The sequence below is a fragment of the Chrysochloris asiatica genome, unplaced genomic scaffold (assembly GCF_000296735.1).
Source record: "Chrysochloris asiatica unplaced genomic scaffold, ChrAsi1.0 scaffold00052, whole genome shotgun sequence".
Classification (NCBI taxonomy): Eukaryota; Metazoa; Chordata; class Mammalia; order Afrosoricida; family Chrysochloridae; genus Chrysochloris; species Chrysochloris asiatica.
The window spans coordinates 16,035,385-16,047,205 of NW_006408570.1; the positions used below are offsets into that span (position 1 = coordinate 16,035,385).

An 11,821-nucleotide genomic window follows, 5' to 3' on the forward strand; every position below is an offset into this window, starting at 1 on the left:
CAAGTGTGGCAGCGATGATGAGGTTGGCCCAGGATCGGGCATCATTTCGTCCTGCTGTGCATGGGGTCACTATGAGTCAGTTCCAAATATATATATATATATAGGATCATCTTACAAATGATAACTTGCTGGGTCAGATACTGAAACAGATCCTCCAATAATTTAGCAGCCATCCTTTTATAAAGCTAATGCAACCAGAAAATAACCAGCGAGGTGTTTCTGAGAAGCAAGTATCATCACTTCAATTTAATTTACTTTTATCAAAGTGTACTTAATAAACTACAGATATAATCTATAATACCCACTTTCAGAAAGGCTTTTGGTTCAGTCCTGTAGTCTTTTTGTTTTATTTTAAAGCTAAACAGTGTTTTAATGATATACATCTCCCTACTGTTATTAGGGGAAATCTCAGTAAGAATGTCAACAGTAAAGCAACCATTAACTGAGCACTTTTCAGTGTTCCAGGAATTCTGCTAAGTGCTTTAGGGACTATATAAAGTTAGCTTTACTTCATTTAAGAAATAAATATACTTAATTTATTTAAATTGAAATAAATTCCCTCAGAGGAGAAATAGAAGTGAACATCAATTTTTTAAAAACCGAAAGAACCCAGTTGCTGTCCAGTTAATTCTAACTCCTGGCAACCCCATGTGTGTTACAGTACAACTGTGCTCCACAGGTTTTTCAGTGACAGGCTGACTTTTTGAAAGGAGACTTTAGAAAGTAGCCTGACATTTCTTCTGAAGCACCTCTGGATGTACACAAACCTCCAACTTTTTGGTTACCAGTCAAACATATTAACCATTTGCAAGGCTGCAAAATAAACCAACAGCCAAGTTCTAATTGTAACCTATGTGGCACTGTGGGCTAATGCTCAGACTGCAAAGTCAGTTGAACTGCAAGGTTGGTGGTTCAAGCTCACCAGCGGCTCCTTGGAAACCCTATATAGGGTCGCTATGGGTCGGAATTGACTCGATGGCACTTAACAACAACACAAACTAAGATAGTTATTATATTCTACATTGGGGTAAAAAAAAAATCAAAAAAATATTTCATGACATGAAATCATGCAGATTTTTTTCAAACAAAATTATGTTCATACTTTTACAGATTGTTACAGCTTTCACACTGCAATGACAGGTTGAGTAGTGCTCTGTAATGCTGTTTGTTACACTACAAAATGCAGTGACAGTTATAAATCCACAACATTTCAAGTATTGCTGTACCATGATATTTTATTACTATTGTCAATGCACACTCATAATATCAAAACAAGAAAAAAGATCCAGCAAATATGATGAGAAATTAAATTATTTTCAGATAAACAGAAATTCAAAGAATTTGAAATAACGAAACCAACCTGACAGACACCCTATATTAGAGTCCCTATGAGTTGGAACTGACTTGACAGCACTTAACAACAGAGCAGCCTAACAGACAATGCTCAAGGATGTTCTCTGGATAGAGAACTAATAGCAGGCAACAATCTGACGCCTGATAAGGCACTGTAGGACAATCACTGGACCTGGACCACAGCGTGGGTTTGAAAGGTCAATGGTTCAAACTCACCAGCTGCTACTTGGAAACCCTATATGGTTGCTATGAGTCAGAACCAACTCAATGACACTTAACAACATCACCTCCACAAACCGAGATTTGGAAATATTCAAAGAAAAACAGACCTACTACAAGACTAAAAATAGAGAACCAGAGATACAGTTGTAACAACAACAACAAATAAATTATAAAGAGGAAATAATGTGGATATAGAACTTCTAAATGAACAGAAAATTAAGCAGATTTCAAGAAAAAAAAATGAAATAAAAATAAAGCTGACTGTAAACCTAATAATTAGACCAAGGATTATTATTCCTAGCCCTAAGCCCAACCTCTGTCCCTAACACCAGTCCTAACCTTAAATGAATGTTAACTCTAACATTAAATAAAGTTCTAGGCCTTGCCTACACCTAGTCATAGTCTTACCCTAACCCTCACTCCTACCTAACCCCCCTTCAAAGACACCTCCCCCTAGGATAAGACTCTTGTCTTATCAGTGGTGAATACTGCTATCAGGACTGACTGTGAGGGTCTGAAATGTAAAGGTAGATGTTTTGTAACAAAAGGAGGGAATGATCGATTTTGCAGTATGGGGCAGAGGTCCCTGGGACCAAGTGAGAAGAGCAGAAGGAGGACCCTACCCAAGGAAGCAGTGATGCCAGAAATGGAGGCAGAGACAAAGACGTGGACAGATGGAGTGGCTAGGGACATTGGACTCAGGGAGGGAGAGGGGCTGTATGCTGATGGCCGGGGGCAGGCCATTTGATGGTGCATAGAGGTGATTGTTATCATTGCAATTGGACTTTGAATATCATACATTTAACATACAGAGGAATGTGGATTCTTTTGCTATTAAATTAGATGGCAAAGCATTTTGTTTATTATGCAATGAAAGTATACCTATGTTAAAAAGATTACAATATACATATATTACCAGAGTACACTCATCACATTATTCCCAACTCACAGGCAAGCAAATGGTCAAAAAAAAATTTTTTTTCAATTTTTACTTGATTATCTAACCATTTCTTCACAAAAACAGAAAATGAGCCTGTAACACCAAAATAAGTTTCTCAAGGTTCATTTGTTAGCCAAGCAAGGAAAGCCATTCTTATATCACCAATAGTGAGTTAATTAAATATTCTCTGATTGCAGCAGCTTCAGAAATGTGTACAGAGAAAGTAAACTTGTTTAGGACCACTGACCATTCAGTCAAGTAAAACTGCTCAAGGACTTTAGGAGCAACATCAATAGTTGATTAAAAATCAAGGCAAATGATTTCAAGTGGTTTTTCATAGCTGTTGATGAGTCCATAACAGATGTTATGGATACTGCTCAGTTTTATTGAGGAATCAATGGTGAATTAGGAGTGACTGAAAAATCTCAAAACAGCAAGTGGAGTTAATAAGACAAATGATGTATATTTTTATAGAAAAACACATACAATCATCATCAAGGTATTACTTCATGCAAGACTACAAGGAGAGATAAGATGCTGTCCATACACTTCAGGAAATTTATAAAGGGTTTCCAAGGAGCATGTGGTACGTCTGAACCAACGACCTTGTGGTTAACAGTCCAGTGGTTATCCTACAGTACTAAACCAGGACTGCACTTAGGATGGTGGTGGTGGTGGTCAAGGCCATGTAGTCAGTTACAACTCACAGTGACCCTGCATAGGGATTCCGAAGCTGTAAATCTTTATAGGAGCAGAACACCTCATTTTTCTCCACTGGAATGACTGGTAGTTTTGAATTGCTAACCTTGAGGTTAGCAGCCCCACTCATAACCATTACACTACCAGAGCTCCTTACTTAGGATGGTAGACTAAATCAAATGAATAATATAAGGTACCTTATTAAGCTTAGTGCCAAATGAGTGGCATATGTATGCAACAAGCTTTGTTAGAAAAACATAATTGGAACTTACAAATACTATCTATTATACATAGTTAACAATTTCAAAGATGTGACTATGTATATTAATGTATATTTAAGATTCATCAAGTGAGTCCTGATGGCACACTGATTAAAGCACTTGGTTATAAACTCAAACTTTGGCTGTTTGAACCCACCAGTCACTGCTGGAGAAATAGATGGTGGTCTGCTTACATAAAGATTTACAGCCTTGGAAACCTCATGGGGTAGTTCTACTCTGTACTAGAGTTATCACTATGAGTCAGAATTGACTTAACAGCAGGAAGGTTTGGGGAGGGGCGGTTCAGGTAATACTCATCAATAAATTCATTTGTGACAGCAATGACACTTTCCTCTCAGCCTAATGACATATAAATGTAAATGGTGATGTCTTTTTTAAAACATATATTTGAAGTACTGAGACATGGTCAGCAGTCATATCAAAGCTCTGACAGCAGAGACCTACTAATCACTTATAGCATATATCGTTTATTGAGGTCAGCACAGACATTAGTCATACATATTATGAGACTAATTAGTATTTTCCTACTATAGTGAGGCTTGGTTGTTCACAATAACCAAGAGTTTTCAGCTTTAGAGTTCTTAACATTTCATTTCTTTTACATTTTGATATATTTTAAGTACTTCTCTTTTTACTGAGGAAATTTAAAAGTTGCTAGGAATAATTTTTTATTAAAGTCCTTTGTTAGACTTTGTTGTTGTTAAGTGCTGTCCAGTCGGTTCTGACCCATAGCGACCCTGAACAGGGTTTCCAAGGCTGTAAATCTTTATGGGAGCAGAAAGCCTCATCTTTCTCCCGAGGAGCGGTTGGTAGTTTTGAACTTCTGACCCTGCGGTTTGCAGCCTGGTTTGTAACCACATTTCGGATATTAATATTGTGATCTTTTATTTTAGAAGGAGAACTAAAAGAAGACTGCATGGAACAGGTAACATTTTCTCCTACTATTTATCGTTAGACATTCAAGTTTCAAGAGAAAAGTATATTGTATGTGATTATTTTAAACCCAGGAAATGCTGTCTATTTGAAAGCATCTTCCTAGAAAACTGTTTTTCTAATTTTCTGTTCAGAGTATTAATTATTATTTAGATTTCTATTTTTAAAATATGAGGGGAAAGTAAGGGATACAGATGAATTAACAGTGGCCACGAGTTACTAATTTATAAAGCTGAATGATGAGTAAAATACCATTCTTTCTCTGTTTATATATATATACTTTAAATTATCAAAGATTAAAAGGTTAGAAATAAAAGGTTTAAATAGTGGCACAGTTATATATTTTATTGCATTTAAATATAATTCTTATAAGTAATGCATATATATAAAATCACATTTGAACAGTGGTCCTGAACTTTCATTCTCTGTACCTGACATCACATCCAAGTTATTATTATTCTTTTTTAATGTCTTATTGTGAATTGTGTGATAGTTTACATGGGAGAACATTAGTTTTACAATCATCCTATCGTATATCGTTTCATTGCCATGGTTACAATCCCTTCCATGCATCCCTTCCATGCATCATCAACCAACCAAAGGGTATACACTACAAGCCTGGCCCCCGGTCGTCACCACACAGCCCCTCTACCTCCCTGGGTCTAAAGTCCCCAGCTGTTCCATCTCTCCACGTCGTCAGCGTCTCTGCCTCTATCTGTTCCTTAAAATGTTAAACATAGAACTACCATATTATCCAGCAATCTACTCCTATGTATATAATGCGCCAGACTGCAAAGCTGTTTGAACTGTAAAGTCGGTGGTTCAAGCTCACCAGTCACTCCTCTGAAACCCTATATAGGGTCTCTATGGGTAAGGAACCCAACTTGACAGCACTTAACAACAACAACAATATACCCAAAAGACTTGAAAATGGGGATTCAAATGGATACTTGTACATTAATATTCATTGTAGCAGTATTCACAAAAGCCAAAAGATGGCAACAAGTTTCCATTAATAAATGATGGATAAGTAAAATACGGTTTATCCATGCAATTGAGTATTATTCATCCAGAAAGAGAAATGATCTCTATTATATGAAATCTAGAATATGTAAATATATAGAAACAAAAGTTATTAGTGGTTATAAGCACCTGGAGGAATGGAAAAATGGGGAAGTTATTGCTTACATACTACTGAGTTTCTGTTTAAGGTGATGGAAAACATCTTTAAATGAATACTAGTGACATGATAAATGTAATTAATGTCATTGAATTGTACACTAAAATGAAAAAATGGCAAAAAAATTTATAATAATTTTTTAAGGGTCTGCAGACAAGTAAAAACTCATTGGAGGACATGGAAATGAAGTAGTCAAGTAGAAGAACTAGCAGAAGGTGGTGTAATAGAAATGAAATATTTTAAGACAAAGAGTATGGCCAACAATGCTATAGAAATTTCTGATGAATTCAGTAATAATAACTGTGCATTGCATTTGGCAAATTCAGTCATTGGCAACTTTAATGAAAGGTGTTTCAGTGACATGATTGTTAATTAAAACAGCAAAAAAAATATACATAAACAGAACCAAGATTTTTAGTGTAAAACAAGAGTTAACAAGGAAATTAAGTAAAACCCTCTTAATCTGAATTTAGAACCCTGCTGGAATGGTGAGTTATGCATGGGGTCGTTAACCACTGGGTCGTTAACCACTTTCACCTTCGGAGAAAGATAAAGCTTTCTGCTCCTGTAGAAATTGACAGCCTCAGAAACCCAATGCAGTGTCACTATGAGTTGGAGACAACTCAAAGGAAACAACAACAAATCTTAATTTTAGGAGTCCCTGGATAGTCCAAATAGTTAATAACTATTGGCTGCTGACTAAAAGGTGGGTGGCTTGAGACTTCAAACATTGTCAAACCTGGCTAAAATTAAGAAGTAAATGTCTCTTCCTAGTTTACCTTGATTAAGGACACAACACATTTCACCCCAAAAACCTAGTGACCGCCTATACTGGTAAACACTGGTACTAGTGGTCTCTGGTGGTTCTTCCTTTTAGTCATCTAGTCCTTTTGAACAAGAGGAAAATCAACATAACTCACTTTCAGAAACTGAAAGTACACCATGACTGCATGAGCAGTGCTGCATACTGAACAACCACAAAACCACATCAGAATGAATTGGTTTAGGAAGAAGCTACAGGGAGCTGACTGAATTCATCTTCCCAGTTTCAGAGGAGCAATCTGCAAAAGGACCTGTGCACCTTTGCAAAGCAAACCCAGAGCTTAGTGTAAATGTTAGCAGCCAGTACAGGCAGGGTATTGGACTTCTGATGTTGAATACACAGAAACAAGAGCCCTCCCTAGGCACTGCTGTGAGGCAGTGATATTTCTGAGGACATGAGGATTGAATGCTCTGGATTGAATGCTGTCAGCAGAGATGATTCTGTAATGTTGTTTCAGTTGGCTGTCTTTAAGTTAGCCCAATTCATGGTGACTTTATATACAACCAATTGAAGTGCTGATGGTGCTGTGCCACCCCCAGAATCAGTCATGGATGAATCCATTGTGATCCATAGAATTTTCATTGGTGGATTTTTGGAAATAGATCACAGGGCCTTTTCTTCCTAATCTGTCTTCATCTGGGAGCTCCACTGTTCAGCATCATAGCAACACACAAACCTCCACGATTCTGTACTGTAATAATTCTTTCCTTCAGATAAGACCACAGCACATTGCCAGGTAAGGCCGTTTCACAGGAGGGTCTAACATGAAAGTGGTTTTCTGTTTTTTGTTCTGGGAGGAAAAAGGGCCCAAAGACACTAGGGAGAGAAGTCCTATTAATCTACTTCTGAGAAATCAGTCATGGAAAACACTATGGAGCACAGTTCTATTCTAATATACGTGGGGTTCTCATGAGCTGGAATTGACTTGATGGCAACGGATTTTGTGCTTTTTGACCTTACTATAAAATTGAAAATCAGTTAAGACTTACATTTTTTTCCTTTAAAAAATTATGTATTTCCTACCATACCAAAAAAATTCTAGAAGCAAAGCAAACTCCAAAATATTAACATCAGGTTCCCTTGGAGAAATAATATCTTGCAGATCTAAGACAGTGAATATATGAAATTAATGTAGGGCATCCTGTGTTATAAAATAAGGTAGCTGATTCAAAGCCTAATAGGGTCATATCAAAAGAACACAGGTAGCAGCTCGAAGGGGGACAAATGGAGCATGAAAATCAGTAATAACGATAGAAAAATTTTAAATGACAAGCATCTAAAATCCCACAACTTCTAAATAATTTAAACATACACACAGTGTCACTGGTTACTGCTGATGTTGCTAGGGTACAAATTCATTACCATAAACTACTATAGGAGTTGGCAAACTATAGCTTGTAGGTCACACCTGGTCTACTGCCTATTGTTATAAGGCTTCCAAACCTAGAGTATCTTTTGCATTTTTAAATGTTTGGAACACACACAAAAAAACCCTAAAATAATATTTCATAGTATGTGAAAAGTACATGAAATTCCAGTTTCAATATTTATAAATTAAGTTTTATATTGGAACACAAATACCCCCACTGAGTTTTATATTGGAACACAAATACCCCCACTGATTAAAATATTATCTGTGACTGCTTTTGTGTCGGAGTTGAATTGCTGTAACATATACTTAACGTTTAAAACATTTGTTTTCTGGACCTTTACATAATAAGTTTGCTGACCCTTAATTCCAGTCTTTTATAAACTGTCTTTCATGGAAACCAAATAGCTGATGAGTGTGAATTTTTCTTTAAAGAATTCCAAGAGGGAATATAAGCAAACACTGTAGAATGATGATGCATGGAGGGAACTGTAATCGTTGCAATAAAACGAAATACCTCAGGATGAGTGTAAAACAGATGTTCTCCCATGTAAACAATCACTCAATTCATAATGAAAACTTTTAAAAAAAGAAGAATTCCAGTTAATAATACTGAAGAGATGATAAAATTAGAAAATCCATTTTTTTATACCCACTAGTGGCTCTGTGGGAGAAAAGACCTGGCTATCTGCTCCCATAAAGATTACAGCTTAGGAAACCCTATGGGGGCAGTCCTATTATGTCCTATAGGGTCCGTGTGAATTGGAGTCCACTTGTTAGCATACTAGAACAATGAAAAGTTGGCTAGGCATTATTTGTCAATGTATTCTAAAACTACTAAATAAAAGATTCATGAGTTTGTACATGGACAGATCAGACATCTTAAATCTATTGGTCTGTCAGTATCACTGAAAATTGGGAATAGATATTATGTACATTATGACACGAGGTAAAATAATTACCTAAAAAGTTTTAGCTTAATTAACAAGGTCCTGGTGTGGCTCTGTAGGATAAGCACTGGATTGCTAACTGCAAAGTCAGCAGTTCAAACCCACCAGCCAGCCACTGCTCAGAAACCCTATATAGGGTCACTATAAATCAGAACACTAAACAACAACAATAATATTGGTCATTCAAGGATAGAATTCTCAGTTTTAATGTAGGAGACCTGGTTTAACTTCCAACCAATGCGCCTCATAATTAGTCAGAACCTACCTGTCATTGGAAGCATGCAGGCTGTTATTATGTTGTAGAGGTTTCATCAGCACTTCCAGACTAAGACAGACTAGAAAGAAAGTCCTGGTGATCTATTTCTGAAAATCAACCAATAAAAACCCTATCAATCACAACAGTCTAATCTTCAATCAGTCTTAGAGATGGCACAGGACCAGGCACTGTTTTGTTCTTTTATGCATGGAATTACAATGATGGCAGCTAACAGCATAGAGCTAAATACAAAATTTATAGAAAATGAGGAACAAAATAACAAGTTAAACCAAACCTAGAATGTGGGATATTATAAAGAATAATATTAGTTTCTCTAACAAATGAACTGCATTAAAAATAGAAGTTCTATGCTTTGGAAACCCACTTGATGGCAGTAGGTTTGGTTTACTCCCTAGGTGGTACAAGCAGTCCTGGTGTGAATGCTGTAGGATAAGCACTGGACTTCTGACTACAAAGTTAGTAGTTCAAACTCACTAGTTGCTCTTCGGAAACCCTATACAGGGTCGTGATGAATCAGATCCAACTCATTGACTCTTTAATAACAGCATGTGGTAGAAGTCCTGGTGACACTAATCAAATATTTGGGGACTAATCTAAAGGTCATCAGTTTGCACCCACTAGCTGCTCTGCATGAAAATGATGTGGCAGTCTACTTTTGTAAAGATTTATAGTCTTGAAAAACCCATTCCATCCCATAGGGTCACTATGAGTTGAAATTAACTCAATAGCAATGGGTATGGTTTTAGTTTTTTGGAGACAGCACAAATCAGTCATATTTCTAGCACTTGGTGGTTTGGAATCACCCAATGATAGATACTGCAGGACAAAAGTCTGGTGATCTGTGCCCATTTAAAAAAACAAAAAACAGATCTATTCTGTAACATATGAGGTTGCCATGAGTTGTAACCAATTGTCAACTCTTGCCCGTCATATTTTGAGTGCCTTCTAACCTGAGTAGCTCATCTTCTGACATTATATCAAACAATGTTCTACTGCTTTTCATAAGGTTTTTAGTGAATAACCTTTCATAAGCAGTCCACCTTTCCTCTTCCTACTGTCTTAGTTCGGAAGCTCTGCTGAAACCTGTCTAATACAGTTAACCCTAAAGTATTTGAAATACCAGTGGCATAGCTTCCAACATCACATAAAGCCACCACAGCACAACAAGCTGACAAATGAGCAGTGACCAATTATCTTACATTGTAAATTATAGATAGATCTACATCTATCTCCATGCTTCCCTGTAGAACTTTTACCCAAATATTTTCTTAAAATTAAAGCTTATACTCTGCTTATGCTTGAAGCTAGGGTATGATTAAAGTAAGTCATGACCTCATCAGAATACGGATATAAATTCTAAGAAAACTGTTTCACCGAAAGTCATATGGGGAATTGAAGAATGGCATGGGGATCATATCTAACCTCCTCTGACCTAAAGGAGAAGAAAAATCAAGCAAAAAAATCGGTCCAAACCAGCAAGAACAGACAACCGCCAGAGATGGACAGGTGTGGCAACACCACCTGGAACTCAGTTGACAGCAGAGTTTAGAACAGAACAAAATTACAGCAATGAATTCAGAGGACCTGTGAGGCCAACCAAAGATCAAAATATCAACAGTGTCAAAAAAGGCAAAAATATAGGCACAGAGATCCAGGTGGTGAGGAGATCGAGTAGACTGCAGGATACAACAGACTGTCTTAAATGAGGGGAAAACTTACCCCAAAGAATATTAGTACTTCACAATTTACCATGAAAATAAAGATCCAAGCAGAACAAGGAAACATTAAAAGGAAAAAAAAAAACAAGAAATAGCACACAAAAACATGAACTCAGCACAAGAAGGCATGCAGAACAAAGGAACAAACAGCACCACAAAAAATTAACATTATGACAGCAGTTAATCTATACCTACTGATAATTACACTGAATGTCAATGGATTAAATGCACCAGTGAAGAGACAGAGAGTGGCTGAAGGGATAAGAAAATAAGACCCTTCAATATGCTGCCTACAAGAGACACACCTTACATACAAAGATAAAAACAGACTAAAAGTTAAAGGATGGAAAAAAATATACCAAAGCTAACAGCAATAAAAAAACAAGCAGGAGTGGCAATACTAATCTCTAATAAAATTAACTTTAAGGCAAAAACCAGCATAAGAGACAAAAAAAAAGGACACTATCTCATGATTAAAAGGTCAATTGAGCAAGATGACATAACCATAATAAACATCTACTCTCCAAATGAAAGAGGACCAAGATATATAAAGCAAACCCTACTAGAAGAAAGAAATAGAAAAAGCTACAATTATAGTAGGAGATTTTAATACACCACTTTCCAAAAGGGACAGAACAACCAAAAAGAAACTCGACACAGATACAGAAGAACTAAACAGCACAATCAACCAACTTGACCTCATAGACATGTACAGAGCATTCAACCCAACAACAGCAACACTGGAAAACACACTGTTTTCCAGTGCACATGGAACATTCTCCAGAACTGACCATGTGTTACGTCACAAAGCAAGCCTCCATAAATTTACAAACATCAAAATACTACAAAGCATCTTTTCAGACCACAATACCCTAAAATTAGAAATCAACAATAAGAAGACCAAGGAAATAAAATTTGATACATGGAAACTCAGTAACACACTGCTGAAGAGAGACTGGATAATAGAGAAATTAAACGTGAATTCAGAAAGTTCCTAGAAACAAATGAGAACAAAAACACAAATTACTAAAATCTTTGTGACACGACGAAAGCGGTGCTCAGAGGACAATTTATTG

The 11,821-nt window shown here is 36.6% G+C and overlaps 1 protein-coding gene across 1 annotated transcript in view; it reads left to right on the forward strand.

Moving 5' to 3' along the window:
• Window positions 1-4,450, forward strand: part of WDPCP (WD repeat containing planar cell polarity effector) — a 474,567-nt gene extending 470,117 nt beyond the window's left edge. Inside the window, exon 17 of the mRNA XM_006863003.1 lies at window positions 4,389-4,450. Within this exon, the coding sequence (XP_006863065.1) occupies window positions 4,389-4,450 (62 nt within the window). The remainder of the gene's footprint in view (window positions 1-4,388) is intronic.
• Window positions 4,451-11,821: the final 7,371 nt, after the last annotated feature.